Source organism: Etheostoma cragini, chromosome 20 (assembly GCF_013103735.1).
Source record: "Etheostoma cragini isolate CJK2018 chromosome 20, CSU_Ecrag_1.0, whole genome shotgun sequence".
Taxonomy (NCBI): domain Eukaryota; kingdom Metazoa; phylum Chordata; class Actinopteri; order Perciformes; family Percidae; genus Etheostoma; species Etheostoma cragini.
Genome location: NC_048426.1, coordinates 5,788,198 through 5,806,693, shown reverse-complemented (window position 1 = coordinate 5,806,693; position 18,496 = coordinate 5,788,198). Strand labels below are relative to the sequence as shown.

The window sequence follows — 18,496 nt, the reverse complement described above, 5'->3', positions numbered from 1 at the left end:
CCCCCCCCCCCCCCCCCCCATCACTGCTGGTATTGTGTGTGAGTGTTTATATGTGTGTGTTCACATATGTGTGTGGGACTGTATGTGCGGCATCTGTCAATTTACTGCCAGTCTTGTGTTTCAAATATTAGAGGTAATCAGATCCTTCTGCTCTTCTTGGTCTGAGCTGGACTCAGCCGGCCTGGAGCGGTCAAGTGGGGAAACGTTACAGTGACCCAGAGGTCGCTGCACGCTGTGAATCCATGAACTGATTGAAACAAGAGCCGTTAGACGCCATAAAACAAGAATGTTGGGAGAAAATAGAGAAGTTTGCTTTTCCTAAAGAAGTGGACATCTTAAGAAATACAAATAAAGTTAAAAAATCTATCTGTATGTGCGTTAAGTATGGAGTTTTATCCTAGCTTAGTTTAAAAACGTATCCAAATCCACCTTTCAGAAGCTTTTCAAAGTAGGGATGGGAGAAAAAAATCAAAACAGCACATTAGTGCGATATTTACAATAACTTTGTTGCTATACATGGACGCATGGTATCGATCTTATATTACACTAATGGTTATGTGTTATTGTTGTTGGTCAGTTCGTCTGCTTGGCAATCCCAATCTGCAGCAGTAAAATTAAAGTGAGAAAAACAAACGGAGAAATTTAATTTTTAGATAAAATAGATGTTGACTTTGGGGACATCATTTGAAGTTGGGGGAAAAAGAAAATGAATTGTAATATATTGCATGTTTAAAATCGCAATAATATCATACCGTGACCTAACTATAAAGCTCACTAATTAACACTGCTCTTAGTGAATGTGTCAGTTTGGGGGTTTTAAGGCGAGTTATGTGGTATAACTTTATTGCCAAACTTTAAGTCTAAACTGCAATTTGTGAGGCTCAGCTGAAGACTAATGTATAGCTTTTAAACCTGCTGCTAACATGCCAGCATTAGCATATTGATATGTTGCTGTTCAGCATGTGGTTTTTAGTAGGTCAGCGTGTTAACGCGTGTTCATGAAGTAGCATTGCATTTAGCAGCATAAGGGTGTTGTTTAGCATTGCGGCATGCTAAAGTTAGCATTGACAAATCGATTGATGAGAAAGGATAATAATCAGTGTATAATAGCTTCAGTCAAACTTGGCTGTGGAACATTTCAGGCAGGTGGGGATATGTGGCCTATTTCTCTGACAGACTCAACCTAACCTATCCCTCAAATTACCCAAAATAACATGATTGATTCCACACAACGCTCTTTGGCAAGTATAAATCTCTACTTTCATGAATTTCGGGGTGTTTTTTTCCATTTTATAGCTTTTGGAGAAGTGGTTTTGAAATGGTATTGAGTAAAAGTTGACATATTCCAGTCTGTGATTATCCATCAACCTACATTCCTTTAATTTAAGTCTAAATAATTCCTAATTTCTGCTTTTCCAACCATAACATTAGGCATATATTCGTAAAAATTAGGTTTATTGACCATAAATTCCAAAAGTAACTGTAAAACTAAAGTTCATAAGTTAGTGTTACGTATTGTTAAATGTCAAAAAAGTGAAAAACATTGAAAAAAAGGCACTAAAACATAAGAAAAAGTTAAAAACATCGATTAAGAAGCGTTAACAAAAGTGTTGATGTTCAATTTTTACTGGAAGACAACACAAGGGTTAAAGGAACAACTAGGACAAGTCAAGGCTAACAGCTGTGGGGAAAATAATTCCCTTTTTAACAGTACTTTTTCAGTACATATCCAGCTGTAAATCTTGCTCACAATACTTGTTATCCAAATATTATATTCATAGGACAAATCTATCTGTAAAATTCTGTTTATAACAGTATTCATTTCTATATTTATTCAGTACATATCCATGTCCTGCACTTATGAAACCAGTGTATATCCTGCACTTACTGCTATTGCACTTCTGGTTAGAACTAAACTGCATTTTGTTGCCTTGTATCTGTGTAATGACAATAAAGTTGAATCCAATCTAATCTAAAACAATCCCAAACGTGGACCGAAGTTATGCCAGTATGCTGTGTGTAATCTGGGAAAGAGCAGTGAGTGCTGCCATGTGTGGCTTTTTCTCCACAATCTAGAACGGAGATATTGGGAAAGCAAAACGTGCTGGAATGTCAAAAGGCTGCCTGACTTCAGCGAGAGCTGCAATAATTCAAATGCAAAACGCTGAACACATGTTCTCTAGAAACAATGACCATTTGTTTTTTTACGCACTATTGAACAAGTCCAGATCAGATGTCAAGTTTCGGTCAGAATAATATCAGTGAAGTTGCAGAAAAGAGGCGCTTCAGTATAATTTGATGCAGTCTGGCGTGCCAGCTCAGCCAGCCTGAGGTTAGTGAAAGAAGTGGCAGTGCTGGAGGTCGGGGGAGTCACAACTGCTGTGCTCTGAAATTCTTTTCTTCTTTTGCTCAGCGCTGAAGTGTTGTTGAACATTGTAGAGTCCTGAATCCAATTTCAATTTGTCAGATTCCGAAATTGGATTTTCTTTCAGAGATTGAAAGAATAAAAAAGCATGACATGTCCAATCTTATACCACAGTTTCACTCTACAGGACTGAAACAGCACTGACTGTCTTCAAATCCTATTACAGCGCACTGTAGCTCTGTCCGAGCTTGTCTGCGATGTTCAATCACAAATAATGCAGAAATATGAAATTATGAATCCTCCAGTTTATCCTTTACCCTTTGGTTGCTCTGCCTCACTCTCAATCATACTGTACACAACACACAGTATTAACTATAAAGTCATGTATAAAGTAGAAAATCATGTACAGGACCATCAGTTTGCCAGAATACAGAAAAGCAGATTCTTTTTTTCTTTTCTTTTTTTTTAGCTTAAATGATCATTTGTTTGAATTTGTTTTTTGTTGTTTTTTTAGCTCAAATTTCCTGGAATACCCATCGTTCGGTGTTCGGAATCAAATGGAAGCCCTACGATGGCTCCTCTCATGATATCTGATATGCTATTAACTCAATTCTTACATCGTGTTTACACATCTAGTTTGAAGTGTCTCTGTGTGTTGGTTGATGAGGTCCGGGGCAGGAGAGCAGTGTGAAGTATGGACATGTCATTATCCATGCTGCTTGCTGTTTGGTGCAGCAGGGCTGGTACTTCACTCGCCCCAACTCTCAGAAGGACCAAATCCAGGAACCTCTAATATTTCTGTTAGCCATCCTTCACACAGTCGACATCTGCGCTCACTTTCCGACCGTTCTCATGCCGCTCTCTTAAGCAACTATCCTTTGTGAAAACCAATTAGACTTTAGAAAATTCAAATACGAAAATTTGAACACATTGTCAACAATGTTTTATGTTTACAGTACACTCCGGTGGATTTCTGAGGACTCTGGTTACCTGGTCCTCAGATCTCTGCAGGGTAAATCCAGACAGCTAGCTAGACCATCTGTCCAATCTGAGTTTTCTGTTGCACAACTAAAACAACTTTTGAACGTACACATGTTCCACCAGAACAAATTCCTTCCTGAGGCTATTCTGCAGAGGCTCCGTTTATCTGTGCGGTGCTTAGCTCCGCCCAAGGCAATTGTGATTGGTTTAAAGAAATGCCAATAAACCTTTTTGAAATGCTTTTTTACCATCCTGGAATGCTGTGTGGACTAGCCAGACCCTCCTAGGCAGCGCTGTGGAGGGAGGTCTGGCAACGCAAGACTAATGTCAAGATATTAATAGCTAGTTAGCCTTTTTGTGTCGGTGAATACAGTTCAAAACACATTTTTCTATCCTTTTTGTGAACCCAGAAAAAAAACAGCTTTCCTGCCAATAGGTTCGATAGTCTGAGGTCGTGTCTGTCTTGAAATATTAGAATCTGTGTTCCTCCAGTGTCAGCATGTCAAGAGACAAGCACATGAATGACTGGCAATGCTCATGAGTTAGGGTCAGGTGTAGGGTGTCATCTCTTGTAACCCAAGCTTATACTGTCTCCTCTTACTGATCTTGGCTCTTCTTTCAGCCAAATCTTCTGGCATGTTACAAATCAGGTGGGGAAGATCCAGAGATGCAATCATTTTACATTGTCAAAGCAGCTGTTTGCCATTTAATGGTCACCTGTATTTCAGTCAGGAGAGACATGTTTGCAGATATGCAAATAAGATTTATTGGACAGCTCAAATAAAATGCACAAAGTCTTTGGCGATAAGACTCCATCGCTATGTGAATATTTTGTATATCTATATAGGGGTAGAGAACCACCAGACCCCCCGATGGAATCTAGACACCGGTGGTGGCGACAAAAGAGCCCGAAGACCAGACCAAAGGAGGCTCCTGACCGGTCAGCTGGAGTAGAGGACTAGAGGTGGAACGGGGGGCGGAGGGTCACACTCATAACCTGCAACGACAGCTGATAGCAAAGGGAGAAACTGATTTAAAGCAACAGTGTAACTCTGTGATCTCTTGCCATTTGTGAGGGATTCTGATTGGTTTAGCAGGAAGGTGAACGCCTCCACCAGCTGATTGGAGTTAGGTAGAGCATTGATTAAGAGTTAGGTCTTCCTGAAAGAATTTACACTGAGATACATTTCAATCAGGAGAGACTAGTTTCAGATATGCAACAGTTATTCACAGCATGATAAAATATACATTTATTAGGATAACAGCTGAATTGATTTAGGTGTGCATCAATTAATAGTTAGGTCTTCCTGGAAGAATTTAGGCTGAGCTACATATGTGGGATTGGAACTTACTCTGGGTTTGACTTGGCCCTGGACCCTTATCTTCCTCCCAGTCTTTTCTTTCTATAACCAATGTACACAATATAATACATTTTAGCAACGCTAAACAGCAGCAGTTTTGTCAGTTCAGACTGAAATACCTCAACAACTATTGGATACATGTAGTTGATTAAAAAGTATATTTTTTGCCTCCAAAATGTAGTGTATTGCAAGTATAAAGTAACAAGTACAAGGACCTTAAGTACTCACTGTACTTCAAGTACTAGTTTTTAAGGAGTGACATTCTGCCACTGAAAGTAGTATTAGTGGTATTTCTGCAGGCATTAGATACATTTTGGTGGAGTAGAATGTACACTATTTACCTCAGTGGAGAGGATTAGAAGTATAAAGATGCACAAAATGATAATTAGTACCTCAAAATTGTACTAATGTCCAGAGAGTAAATATAAATAGTATTAGGAAAGGGGCAACGGCCACAGGAGCAGTAATAAAGTAGTAGTGACTCTTATTACATTATACACAACTTTTATCTATACATTTTGTTTTACAGTGAACATCCTGTCAGCCTCACAGAGGAAAGAATATCAATATGCGTAGCCTGATGTCCCTCTACTATGTCTCAGTACGTCTCTGCGGAGGGACGTGAAGTGAGTGTGACTGTGCTATCAGCGCGTACTGGGGCCTGCTGCTAGCCCCCCCCCGATCTATGCCAGAGCAGCTGTGCTGAGCTGGCTACTGTATAATATATGGAGCCCCCCCCCCGGGGTAAGCTGAGAACAAAAAACTAACCCGTGTGCACACAACACAAATGTGTTCCCTCGGTTTAATAAACTGTTCGCACAGATTCATAAACCGTGCTCTTGGTTTAATAAATGTGAGACATTCACAGATTTAGACTTCTGGGATTAATTACTCTATAGCGGAATGATGTTAAATCACAGATAACATAGTAAGATATGTATTAATTTAATGATTAAAAAAGGCAAAGTCTTCAAACTTACTTCAATTATAACTTGTCTCCTCTTAGTTGTATTACAGCACTTAGTGTTAAAAAAATAAGTTGGGAGACGCTACCTTATTTAATGCTTAAATGAATAGTTATTTTTGTATTTTATAGACGGTCCCTAAGCACCGCCGGCTGCTACTAGAGACTAATCTTACTTCTCCAGGTTGAAGGACGGCTCCTTTTGATGAGAATAGGTTTGTAGCTTGTTGTTAACCTTAGTACGTTAGAAAATTAATTAAAAAAATTTAAATTAAAATGTTTGAATTAATTTCGCTATAGAGTAATTAATCCCAGAAGTTTGAATCTGTGAATGTCTTTCCTACTTTGCTCACGTTTATAAAAACCGAGAGCACGGATTAGGAATCCGTGCGAACAGTTTATCAAACTGGGCTCCGTAAGAGTACTGTAGGGCCATGTTAGAGGCGGTGGGCTGTGTGTTTCAGCAGACCAAAGTCCCTCTGGGGCTGCAGAGAGGGGACCGAACCGGGGACAGGTTGCTTTGCTACAGCTGTGTGTCCGTTAACACACAGACAGAAGCTCAGGGCACGAATGTATTAACTATTGGCATTGAGTGTGTCCTCGACTTCAGCTCAGAGTAATAAAGACAGCAGCTGTTGAGAGAAACCTCTGCACTTGGCTGTATGCTATATATTATATAATTTGATATATTATTCTGTGGATCAACGAAGGAACCGAGAGGACGTCTGGGCTACACTTACTGCTAAGGCTGATTACTCCTCCCTGCTTCAACCAGTGTAGTAGTAGTCTTAAGTTCCGTTTTTCCAGACCAAGTCAAGTTATGAGTCCCGAGAATAGCGACTCCACTCGTACTCCAGTACTCCATTGCTGCCTATTACACTCTAAAAGTAGCCAGAAACTTGGATTTTTATAAATCCTTAAGTCCAAGTCATCAGTGCGTGACTCCAAGTCGAGTCACAAGTTCAGAGAATAGCAACTCAAGTCGGACTGGAGCCCGAGTCCAGGACTCGATCACTCCATCATTGCTTCAACAGAGCGACGTTCAATAGAGCTAGACACATGCCCAAGTCCACGCCACAAGTCCTCTTAGTTCTACCCAGTGTAACTATGACAGAAGGTCTAAGGAAAGTGGACAGATTCCAGCGATGTCAGGACTTGCAGTCATAAAGAAGGCGTAACAGTCCTAGTGTGTGTATCATCCCTGCCTAGCACAACCATTGAAAACCAGTGAAAGCGAGTGCCAATGGTGGCAAAACCAAACGTAACCCATCCATCTGTGTGTTTGTGGTAGTTAATGAACAGATGCTTCAGGTATGACCCCACCCTCTGGACTGGAGATATGGCCTGTCTCAATTTGCATTTGACACAAGAAAGTATCTGTGAATGGTCCTAAATAATAAATAAATGTCTGAACACGTCTAACGGCAAAAGTGTTTTGTATACTTTAAGAGAATCTCTCCTTTCATTTGTGTTAATCGTGAAAAAAGAGAGCTTAAGAGATAAGTTCAAGCCCTTGTGTAGTTTCACACTGTTGATTGCTGCGTAAGGTGGTCGTGATTGTTGGATTTACTATTTTAAAAAGTTCTAAGTTTGCACGCAGACGTACTCCTGCTCATTCCGCAGTTGAAATGCCGGTTTCAGACACTGTTCCACGGACACTGTTTTAAGCGCACTGACACTTTTTGCCATTGCGTGTCACTCCAAATAGCCCAGATTCAGTTGAGATCAGTATGAATCAGTAAAACCAAAAAAAAAACTTTAAATAACACCACTTTAAGTTGCACTCATCTTAACCAAAGAGAAATGGGTCAGTACAGATCCTCTTAGAAGTTAAGTGCTGTTTCATTAGACATATCATTTCAGTGCTGTTCCTTTTGGACAGATTAGCTGCTCGAGCACACAGTACTTAAATTATAAAGCCATTGTGTGGGATAAAATGGGACTTTTTAGCAGAGCAGTCTGTGTGGCCGCCTACGCAAACCAACATCTAGTCACCTAGCATAACTGAAATAGATGTAGTTGTGGGCTTGGGACCAACGGGAACAGTGTAGAATACAAAACGGGAGCACAAGAATGCTGCGTATTGTCTGTGTGAGAACGGAAGACAATGCAAGCCTTCATTGGCTTGTGTCCATTGTGCTTGAGATTTCTTGAGCTCAGCTGAAGAAGAGAAAGGTCTTCATTCAGCCTGCTGGGCCTTCTTCAAACCTGCCATTGTCATCGCTTCTCCTCTCTACGTCCCAATGTTTTCCTTTCTCTCGAGGCTGATTGATTCCCCTCTGCTGCGGAGACGCAGCGTTATGTCACTCAGCACACTGTGTGGTTTTCAAAGCCCTTGACTTGTTAGCCCTGCTGTTTCTTTTGTTTGGTGCCTCACCTTTTCTCGTCAGGGTTTTGCCTCCAGTTCTCAAAGTAGGAGAATGGGAGAGGAGTTAAATTACATCCATAGTCAACTCCTCAAACCTTAATTGATAGTGGATATTGGTGCATTGCTGTTACCTCCCTCCACTCAGCGCTGAGCACATTTCTCTCACCTCTGTCACTCATTGTCACACAGTTTTGACCCACATCTTTTACTCTGTGTGACAGTAAACCTTTGATTAAAAATACCAAATCATGAAGGTGTTCTTGGGAAGGGAACACCAAAGTTAAAAAGGGCACTCTTGCAAAAAGTTAAAAAATAAGCCTTTGTTAAGATTGCAATTTCATATTGAAATTGTTAGTACATCAATGTGTATCTAGTTGCTCTATTTTTAATTTGAACAATTTCAACATGCCAAAGTCATGTAAATTAAGGCATTAAAAAAAAGAGAAGAGAAAGGGCCTTAGACCTTTGCTGTTGTTGAACGGCATTCAATGTTTTACCTCAGAATAATTTAGGAGTGATATCATTCCATCTTGGTTTTGCAGTAGAAAAAATAAATAAAAATGGCTGGAGAAAGTAAGTCTTTAGATTGTGAGCCCGTTCAGAGCAGCTCTACTGATTGATTCAGTCAAAGGAACCAAAGAGTGTCGGAAAAGAAAAGCCTCCTTTAAAAACCAAACAAAAAACAACTTTCTTTTTTTACTTTCTGTCTCAAAAAGAATCGTGACAGGCTTGTTAAAGCAGCAGCGCCCCCCCCCCACCACCACGATGCCCCATCCTGCTCCAGTGGCTGTATCCTGCTCTGCTCACAGAGGCCTGTCTACTGGACCCCTCAGACAAAGTGGTGGTAAAGGGGGATTTAGCTCAGCCTGCCGCGACACCCTTGGGTCACATTAAGTTGGTTGAACAAGAGCAGGAATTTTGAAATGTTTCTGTGAACTGTAGCCAATTCTTCCTCCACCGCACCGGTGACCAGTTTAGTCTTTTGTTGAGAAAACGATGAGGTTGTGGCTGCTCACCGGCCGCCTCATAACCGAAAGGTTATATGTTTGATGACTTCTTAGAGCCCGACTGATACTGTATCATTTTTTTGAATAGGTTTTGAAATGTGATGGTATATTGGCTAATACTTAATTTTCAAAAGTTCATTTTTTGGGGACTTTTCACTATATTTGATAGCAGTGGGTAGACAAGAAGGTATGGGAGAGAGATGGGGGATGACACGCAGCAAAGGGCCGCAGGTCGGACTCAAACCCGGGCCAAGGGAAAGGACTCAGCCCACATGGTGGGAATGCTCTTACTGGGTGAGCTAGAGCTCGCCCCACTCAGAGGTACTCTTTTGGGTAGTGTTTTGCAGGTGACTCGACACCATAGACTGTAAACATAGTGGATGTCTCATCTATGACGTCCCCCATTGGTTTGTGGACTAATGTTTTGAAGCCTTGAGTTTGCATTTTGGCTGTCGCCATATTGGTATTTTGGATCGAGAAATGCCAATATTTGGACAAAAAGGCAAAGCTAGGTAGAATGACACGCCTAGTACTGCATTCCAGGCAACCGATAAGCCTTGTTTTGACAATTGTCTACCCGTGAAAATGCCCTGTTAAACCAGTTAACTCAGTACCCGTGTACTCGTATCAGATTGTTCTACTCCCAGTAACCGTTTTTGACGCCACATTCACTTAAACAATGCAGGGCTGCCAACTCTCACGCATTGGCCGTGAGACACACGCATTTGACTGGTTTCACACGCGCACACGCCACACCCCCGATTTCTCACGCTGAAGTATCAACCCGGTCGGTCATATTTCTGAAAGATGAGTTTATCTATAGATCTACCTGTTGAGCCACTTGTGATCGACTATAGTGCTTTCAGAGACTGTGTGGGGGTTCAAGAGCTCTCCCTGACTGTGGAAGTTTCGAATTGTCGCAAACTGAGAACATTTTTTTACGATCCGTCCCAGGTGCATTTCCCCGGCTTTATGTATGTGCTCTGAGTGTCACAGACCGTCCGTCGCTTCGTGACCACTCTCTCTGTGAAAATAGAGGTGAGCAGCGCGGCTAATGTAGCAACTTCAGTTCATGTTAGTGGACTCGCTCTGCTGGGGACAGTGACGCGTTGCATCTGTGCGTAGACCTCCGATGATGAGCAGCGTACAGCCTCCTCTAAACTTTGTCAGAGACCAGAGACCCAAATGGGCCTCTGCTAGCAAACGGTCCGAGTAAGATATAACCATATCAGCGGAGCAATAACCTGCACAGCAGACTATATTACAACTCTCCAAATCTCGGACAACAGAGATGGGAGGAGCTATATATTTGAATGTGCACAAACTTGTAAACATGAGCAAAAATCTGATGAAACACATCTGAGCTATACTATACTATATATACAAAACTATATATACTATACTATATTTACGATACTGCAACGTTAGGCCACTATTGTGCTTCTCTAACCTCGGTGCATCTCTACATGAAACTGTAAATAATTAATTTGATGTTTTATAAAATAAACAAATAGTCTTTATTTTCCCAAAAAAGTAAATACAGTAAGTGGGGCCCAGAGGATGAGGGCCAAACATTACTGAGCCTTGGCACAGAGGTTAAAGGATAAGAATCTATGTAACTCAGTGGTTCTCCTTCTTTAGAATTTCAGTGGTCTTAGTTAATCCCTCAACATTAATTTAACTTTGGGTCCCTGGTCCCTATACCAGGGACCCCTGGACCTGTTCACCACAGACCCAAATCTTCTCAGCTGTTGCTGACATATGCTACTGTCTCTTCATGTGGCTCATTATGTTTTGCACATTGTCTGGATCAGTTCTTATATCATAAGAAGTTACTAATGTAAATAATGTAAATGCTAAATGCCTTAATACCTGTTGATACTACAACAACACAAAGTCTCTTAACCCTACAGTTTTGCACATATCATGTAAGACTTGATTTCTCCATTTTTTTGCAAAAAAACTTCAGAAAGTGCAATTTAATGGTTTATTTTTCATTTTTTTCCTGGGGGAGCTTACCCCCTGACTCCCCTAGGGAAGGCCCCATTCCCCCACGTATAACAAATCGCAATTTAAACCCTGAAGGATAACGACCCAAAGAAATTGCTTTGTTCACGGCAAAATATGGTTTGGCCCCCCCAAATCTCACTCCAAGGTTTGGGGAAAAGTTGGCAGCCCTGAAACAATAGGTGAAAAATCGAAATAGACATAAATAGGCAACAAAAAGGAATTCCGCACTTTATTAAAGTAATACACATGCTATTGTGTACTACTACAGGTTATGTTTATTAAATATGTCACAGACTAGAAATTGCTAGTATCAGCTAGCGCTAGCTAACGTCGGCGTTGGGTGGCCGCTAGCTAACACTAGGTGGAGGGGTTTGTTGTGACTTTGCCTAGAATGCAACCAAGTTGTGAGTCGTAACTTACGGGCTAAAAACTGTGTCTGTGTGAATGCAGCATTAGCCAGGGGTTTGTACAGTGGTGCGCTAAGCTAAATGCTAAAGAAGGACACTTGCCAAATTTCAGCCCTTCTAATGTGAGTCATCAAGCAGAGTTTTAGTGGCAGGGTAAATGCGGATTTCCAGGTACTGGTGCCCTCTTTTTTAGTATGTAGCTACAGCAGAAAAATTGGTAATTTTCTCTAAAAGTTAGCGCTAGCAAGCTAGCTTGGTTGGCAGAACCCTGAACATTTCTAAATTTCCAAGTGACCAGAGTGTTTCAATTAAATTTTAAATGAAAATACAGTGAGCAAGTGGAGTCATCCCCTGTTGAAAATTAAATATAATACAGGTTTAAGAAACTTCCACGTTGGCTTCATTTTCATTCACAGAAGTTGACACTTGCTTGACACACATTACTGCTAATGGTTCCTGCAGGTGGCGGTAATCCGCTGACACGCGCAGAAATGCACCAGTAATAGCACTAACGAAGAAGACTGCTTGCTGGTAAATAAATGGGGGTTGCAAACTTAAAACAAAAAATGGCAATACAGATGATTTATGAGAATATAAATGCATTAATTTAGCATATAACAATTGATAATCCAACAATTTTTCACTGTCTTTAAATAGGATGCTAGGGCCAAAACAGGATTTGCTTAGCATAGCATATAAAGACTGGAAACGGGAAATTACCTTGCCTGGCTCAGTCCAAAGTTTAGTAAAATCCACCCACTAGTTAATTAATTTTATTAGTTAATTAGTTTTTAAATGCATTAACTAAATACCTGATATCTCTTTTGTCTCCTTTTGTACACAAACAGCAGAAACGAGTTGTAATTTCACAGGGAGTATTTCTGTTTGTGTGCAGATTTAACAACTGAAAAGGACATTTTACAGCTAGAGAAGTAAATGTGGCACTATGCTCTCTGTCGGACAAATGACAGTATGTAACATTTGAATTACCTTAAACATACTTTTGGCATTTCTGTCCTGATACTGCCATACTGATTGCTGCCACTTATAAAAAGCCTACACATATACACAGATATCAATAAATCTGTGATAAGCTAATGACGTCAGCCAAGCTAATTAAATGTATTGGTCTGATCTGGTAAAACACTGGCCGCTGCCTGCTCACACATTTCTAGCCGCTCTGTATAAGAGCGTCACATTAACACCTGCTGTATGTTGTGAAATGATCATGCCAGCTCAGATTCATTAAACCGGTTGATTGATGATGACATGCAATGTTTTCAGTTGTAAATCGTGTAATGAATACACAGTCTGTTTTTGTGTGTGTGTGAATGACTCATCTGTATTTGCATCCTAAAAAACAGCCCAGCGGTGCTTAACTCCCTCCCCCTCTCTCTCTCTCTATCTCTCTCTCTCTCTCTCTCTCTCTCTCTCTCTCTCTCTCCAGGTTATGCAGTCTGACTCTAAAGAAGCTGATTGTGATGAGGGAACTTGATAAAGAGCTGATCTCTGTGGTCATTGCTGTTAAAATCCAGGTATGTTATACAGAAACGGACACAATTGAGTGGGGCATGTACAAACCTGCTACACACAAACCAATAGGATGGATATATATGAATAATATCTAATATGTCCATCCTTCCTGTATATCTCACCCCCTGATGAAGGGTAGAAAAAGGGCCTTAGGGGTTTGTTTTTTTAACTGCTGAGCATTTTAAATCCATGTGTTATTGTTCTTTTAGTTTTTTCCACATTCAAACAAGTTGTAAGGCTTGTTTGAAATTTGATTTGATATTCTGAACATTATATTGGGGTCTATTGTTTTGCCAAAGATATGTTCACAGGCAGCGCTGACCAGTTACTGAGCTGAAAATAGGTCAAATGCATCAAACATGTACAGTAACATAGATTGGCTTGCTTTGTTAAATTGTAGGATTTGTACTATTTTCTCCCAGGTTTTAAATTGGGTTGAATCCTGTTGAATTAATTCTACTTGCATTGCACCACTGCTGCAGAGGAAAGAAGGGAGAGTCCCCACTAAATTTAACAACAACCTTCTTTTTATGATTTTCCATAGGGCTCCAAGCGCGTTTTGAGGTCCCATGAGATAGTGCTGCCCCCCAGTGGGTCTGTGGAGACTGACCTGGCTCTCACCTTCTCACTGCAGGTAAAAAAAAACGAAAAAAAAGGTAGCAATGCTGCTGTTTGGCTCAAGATAAACATTGCAGGTTGACAAATAAGCCATTTATTCATGTTTTGAAGGTCTTTATTTGCTGTTTTTTTTATTGACATGAGATATTAAAGATTTAAGTATGTGTGGGATGAGTTTTTATTAAAGCTGTTACTATGGCAACTGTTCATACCTGCATTAGATATCAATGAGATATGAAGCTCTCTTTTGTATATTGCTGAAATACACAATGTTAAAAGATAAGGCTGGCAATATTCTGTATTTTTGTTATTGCCAACAAATCCAAGTCCTTCTCTCAATGCTTTTACAACTTCTCCAGCTTCCCCCGTTCATATGGAAGATGTAAAACTTTAAAAAATAATCACAAATAAAGAAGATTAAATCATTTCCCAAAACAGCAGAGGACTGTAGTTTTACCTATACCTATTTTCCCAATCATCTTCTCACAACAGCTTTGGTTATGTCACTTGAGAGATTTCTGTGGGTGCGGCTCAATTTGAAAGAGGTGATAAAAGTCACATAATTAGCTGTGTTTAAATCCGAATATTATGACAGGGCGCCTGGGTAGCTCACCTGGTGGATTGCACGCCCATGGGCAGAGACTCAGTCCTTGCCCAGGGGGCCGTGGCTTTGGTTCTGACCGTCCCCTTTCATGTCTAAGCTGTCCTATCAGATGAAGGCCTATAATGCCAAGAAGCTCTTTAATTAAAAAAAAAGACATTATAACAGACATGTGGGCCTGTTTGCTTACGTTGGCACATTATTACTTATCAAATCAATATTTAAAAAAAAACGCCCACAGTCCTGAAGATGAAAGGCTTATGTTTAAAACCGAGTTTTCAGGGGCTTTACAAGCATTACACAAATATTTTTTTGGGAACTATTTTCAGCTGATTTGGTGCTGTGGTGAGTATTTACAGTACCCTTAGTGAAGGAACATGTCACCCAGTGCAGCAGAGGGGCTCACTGGTATTTTTTTGTTTAATAGCTTTTGAATGACAGCTGAACTCTACACACACAGAGCAATAAGATTCATCATGCAATGCTTAGACAATACTTTTACTTGGTTGATTCTTTGCAGGGTTTTGTCTTTTTATGGGATTTGCTGACAATAAGAAAAATAATATTTTTTGTCTCTTCCCGGTTTTCTCTCCCATCAGTACCCTCACTTTTTAAAACGAGAAGGAAACAAGCTGCAGATCCTGCTGCAAAGGCGGAAGAGATACAAGAACCGAACCATCTTGGGCTACAAGACTCTGGCTTTGGGATCTATCGATATGGCAGAGGTACAGTATGACGTCGCTGTAACAAACCTGCATCCATCTTAGCTACTGATAAATTTGATTTATTTTATTTTCACATCCAAAACATTAAAACTGTGTTATGTTTTACAAAAAGATGTGATTGCAATCTTCATAAAAATAATTTTATTCAACAATTTAAAAACATACATATTATAAGGTAAAAAAACAAATTGCATTTAGAGCACAAACCCATGTTGAAAATTCAGAACACAAAAACAAACTGTTTTTTACAAACCTCAATGAGTGATGTGGGAAGACTGTTCCATAGTTTTTGACCCTCTGTATAATAGACTAAACTGGGTTTAAGCACAAGAGTAGGGAGGCCTAATAAGACTATAGGAGAAGGTTTGTGATTCATGGTAGTTATTGTTTTTAGTGTAAAACCAGGTTGCAGCTTACTCCCGTTGTCCTTTTTTGTCGCGTCTTGTAGTGGCGGCAGGAGCAGGAGAGTGCATCAGCTCTAACAGCCTTTGTGTCAGGACCGCTGCGGAATTATAATGAGAAAATGGTGGATGTTGGAGCTGCACATTGACATTTACTAGACTTGGTCCTCCTCATCTTCACCTGGGGATTGGCAGTGCCTCCTGTCCTATAAATCCTAGCTCTTTCGCCCTTTAATTAGCTGGAAAATACTACTTTTATCTTTGAAAGTCTACAGATAATTTCACCTTTTCTCAGTACTAATTAGTTTCGTCCAAATTATCCTCAGAGAAATAAGGAAAACTCCCTTGTTAATGAAAAAAAAAAGACAAGTAATCTTGAGGCTGTTTTGTCAACTTCTTTCTTGTGTTTTAAGAAAACCAAGAATAACATACTTCCTTCAGATGGATATCTTCCAGTGCAGATGCTGCCGTTCCCACATGGCTGACAAGGCTCTGTGGAGCTTATTAAGGTCATGTTTCAGCAGCTGAGGGAAGAAAAAGAAAACATTTTGGCGCCTGTGAGGTAAAAAGAAACACACTTTACCACAACAAGAAAAAGAAGAAGAAATGGTTCTCAGTTTTTTAAGTCAAGGATATGAAGAGGCTCTAACACGATGTACCAGACGAGACATGTACCGTGTAAACAGCTAAAGGCCAACTGGTTTCGCATCAGAACCAACAGACTCGTCCAAATTTGGGTCGGTGCTGTCTTAAAATGACCTTCTTGGAGATGAGAGTTTTTAATCTCTGGAGTTTGAAATATGTCCAGAATTTATTGGCATTGAGTAAATAATTAGGCTCAACACGAGCCAAACAGCTGCGTCAGTAGAGCCTCTCAAGGCGTGCATATTTCTTGTAATGGTCAATTTTGCCGTGCATAGAATCGTAACATCTGCAAAGCAAGCTCGGATCCTTCAGTCTTATGGGCCATCCACACGCTGCGGAGCGGAAGAAGGTCTGGTTAGTACACACAGCATTCCGAGATGGGAGAAAAGCATTCTCTGGTTTATTGGCATTTCTTTAAACCAATCACAATTGTCTTGTGCGGAGCTAAGCTCTGCACAGAGCAGCTGCAAAATAGCTTCTGGAAGGAAATTGTTTCGGTTTTAGTTGTGCAACAGAAATCTCAGATTGGACAGATAGTCTAGTTAGCTGTCTGGATTTAATCTGCAGAGATCTGAGGAGCAGGTAACCAGAGTCCTCAGAAATCAACCAGAGCTTAAAAGTCCAACACAAGGAAACGGAAGGAAACTGACGCTGCAAAAAAAAACATGCATACGGTGGAATTTCCTGCGTCACCAGAAGGCTGAATGACTACATGGACATGAAAATATCCCCCCCCCCATCTCTCTCATGTTCTGTCTTTGCTCTCCTATCTCTTCCCACTCCCAGGTGATGCAGCACCCGACCGAGGGAGGCCAGGTTCTGCCTCTCTGCAGCAACCAGAAAGACATGCTGGGCAAGGTGGCCGAGATCTGGATCTTTTCCCTGTCCAGTCAGCCAATAGACCATGAGGAGGCAGCCATGCAGGGAGGACAGAAGATCAAATGCTCCGGTACACTCTTCATCTCATTACTCCCCCCCCGGTGATCTGAGGTTAACGCAGCAGGAAGCCATCGTAATCACCCAATATGCTCGACGGGCTGAACAGAGCAGAGATCACAGGGTTCAGGGTGTTTTTTTACCTTCTAATTGGGCAGAAAGTGGTGCAATATTTGTAAAAGGCAAAAAATGTGTCAAACCATTCTGGATGAAAGTAATGTAGTGCTGCAGAGACATCCTGGGCCTACAAATCCTACTCTACGGACTAATGTAAATGCTTAGGTTGGTACAGATCCTCGCATAAATCACACTAAAATAATTGTATTTATTGAAATTTTTTTATTTTTCAATGAAAATGGGAATAATGATATATAAATGATGATTCCCTCCAATATCATGAATCATATCACAATCAAAATATCTGACAAAAAAATTGCTATGCTCTTGTCGTGCAGCCCTACTTTCTGTATTTGTTGTATTGTTTATTTCTGTTTATGTTTGTTTGTGTATGTTTGCGCCATCCACCAAGGCAAATGTCCACGGAGGTGTAACTGACTGTGGCAATAAACCCTCTGATTTCTGATGTCAAATTTAAAAGGTCACCGAAATATGTCTTCTGCGTCTTCTGCACAACAGCCTTTTATTAACCTCCCTGCTTGTCCTCTCTCTGCTTTAGATAACTACTCGGAGGAAGAATACGAGAGCTTCTCCTCAGAGCAGGAGGCCAGCGACGACGCCGTGCAGGTACAGGTGAGTTGGCTCTGGGAATCACTGAGGCACGCAGGCTGGTAACGTTCATCATGAGGCAAAGAAAATCTGTTCACCTCTTGCTGAGTAGTGGCAAGCCGGTTGTAACAAAGCACTCATTTGAAATAAAAGATCTGTACTTGCACTGCATGAGTTGGGAAGAGAAACTTTGATTGGTGGAAGAAGCAATCAGATCCTTTATTTAAGTAAAAGTACCACACGGTGTAAATACTCAGTTACAAGTACAAATCCTGAATTGAAAATGTTACGTAAAAAGATGTAAGTATCATCATGAAAATGTACTATGTAAAAGTATTAAAAGTAAAAGTACTTAATGCAAAAAATTCCTCCCATTTTAGAAACTGGAAGAAATGCAAACAGTTGTATCAATCAACTCAATGATTAATGGTCTAATCATTTCACCTGAGTGAGTGAGTTGGAGGCCGTCATATTGTTGGCTAGTTTAGTTTATAATAAAACATTGTGTTCTGTGGGCACACATCTTACTTTGTAAAGCAATAGTTAGACATGTTAATAGAAAAATACAGTGGCTAGAATAAGTTTACACACCCATGCTAAAGTTGATTAAAAAGAGGAATGACATAACATCTTTTGGAAATTGATCTTATAATTTATAATTATAATTTATGCTGTTTAGTTATCCCCACTGGGGAAATTACAATTTACACTCGGTTTGTTAGTAATCATTACACACAAGTCTGAAATACACACACATGCTCAGGACCTATACATTCACAAATGGAGAGATGTTTGAGTGAGTGGGCTGTCAGCTGGACCAGCGCCCTGAGCAGTTGGGGGGGGGGGGG

The 18,496-nt window shown here is 40.5% G+C and overlaps 1 protein-coding gene and 1 long non-coding RNA gene across 6 annotated transcripts in view; one reads left to right on the top strand and one right to left on the bottom strand.

Moving 5' to 3' along the window:
• The window catches only part of LOC117935450, an 11,730-nt gene extending 7,724 nt beyond the window's left edge, over positions 1–4,006 (bottom strand). The window contains exon 1 of the long non-coding RNA XR_004654764.1: positions 3,325–4,006. This is a non-coding gene — a long non-coding RNA (uncharacterized LOC117935450). The remainder of the gene's footprint in view (positions 1–3,324) is intronic.
• The window catches only part of pacs2 (phosphofurin acidic cluster sorting protein 2), a 64,135-nt gene that overhangs the window by 24,083 nt on the left and 21,556 nt on the right, over positions 1–18,496 (top strand). For all 5 annotated transcript variants that reach the window (XM_034857576.1, XM_034857579.1, XM_034857577.1 and 2 more), the window contains exons 2-6: positions 12,911–12,998; positions 13,541–13,630; positions 14,815–14,940; positions 16,773–16,935; positions 17,599–17,672. In XM_034857576.1, the coding sequence (XP_034713467.1) occupies positions 12,911–12,998; positions 13,541–13,630; positions 14,815–14,940; positions 16,773–16,935; positions 17,599–17,672 (541 nt within the window). The remainder of the gene's footprint in view (positions 1–12,910; positions 12,999–13,540; positions 13,631–14,814; positions 14,941–16,772; positions 16,936–17,598; positions 17,673–18,496) is intronic.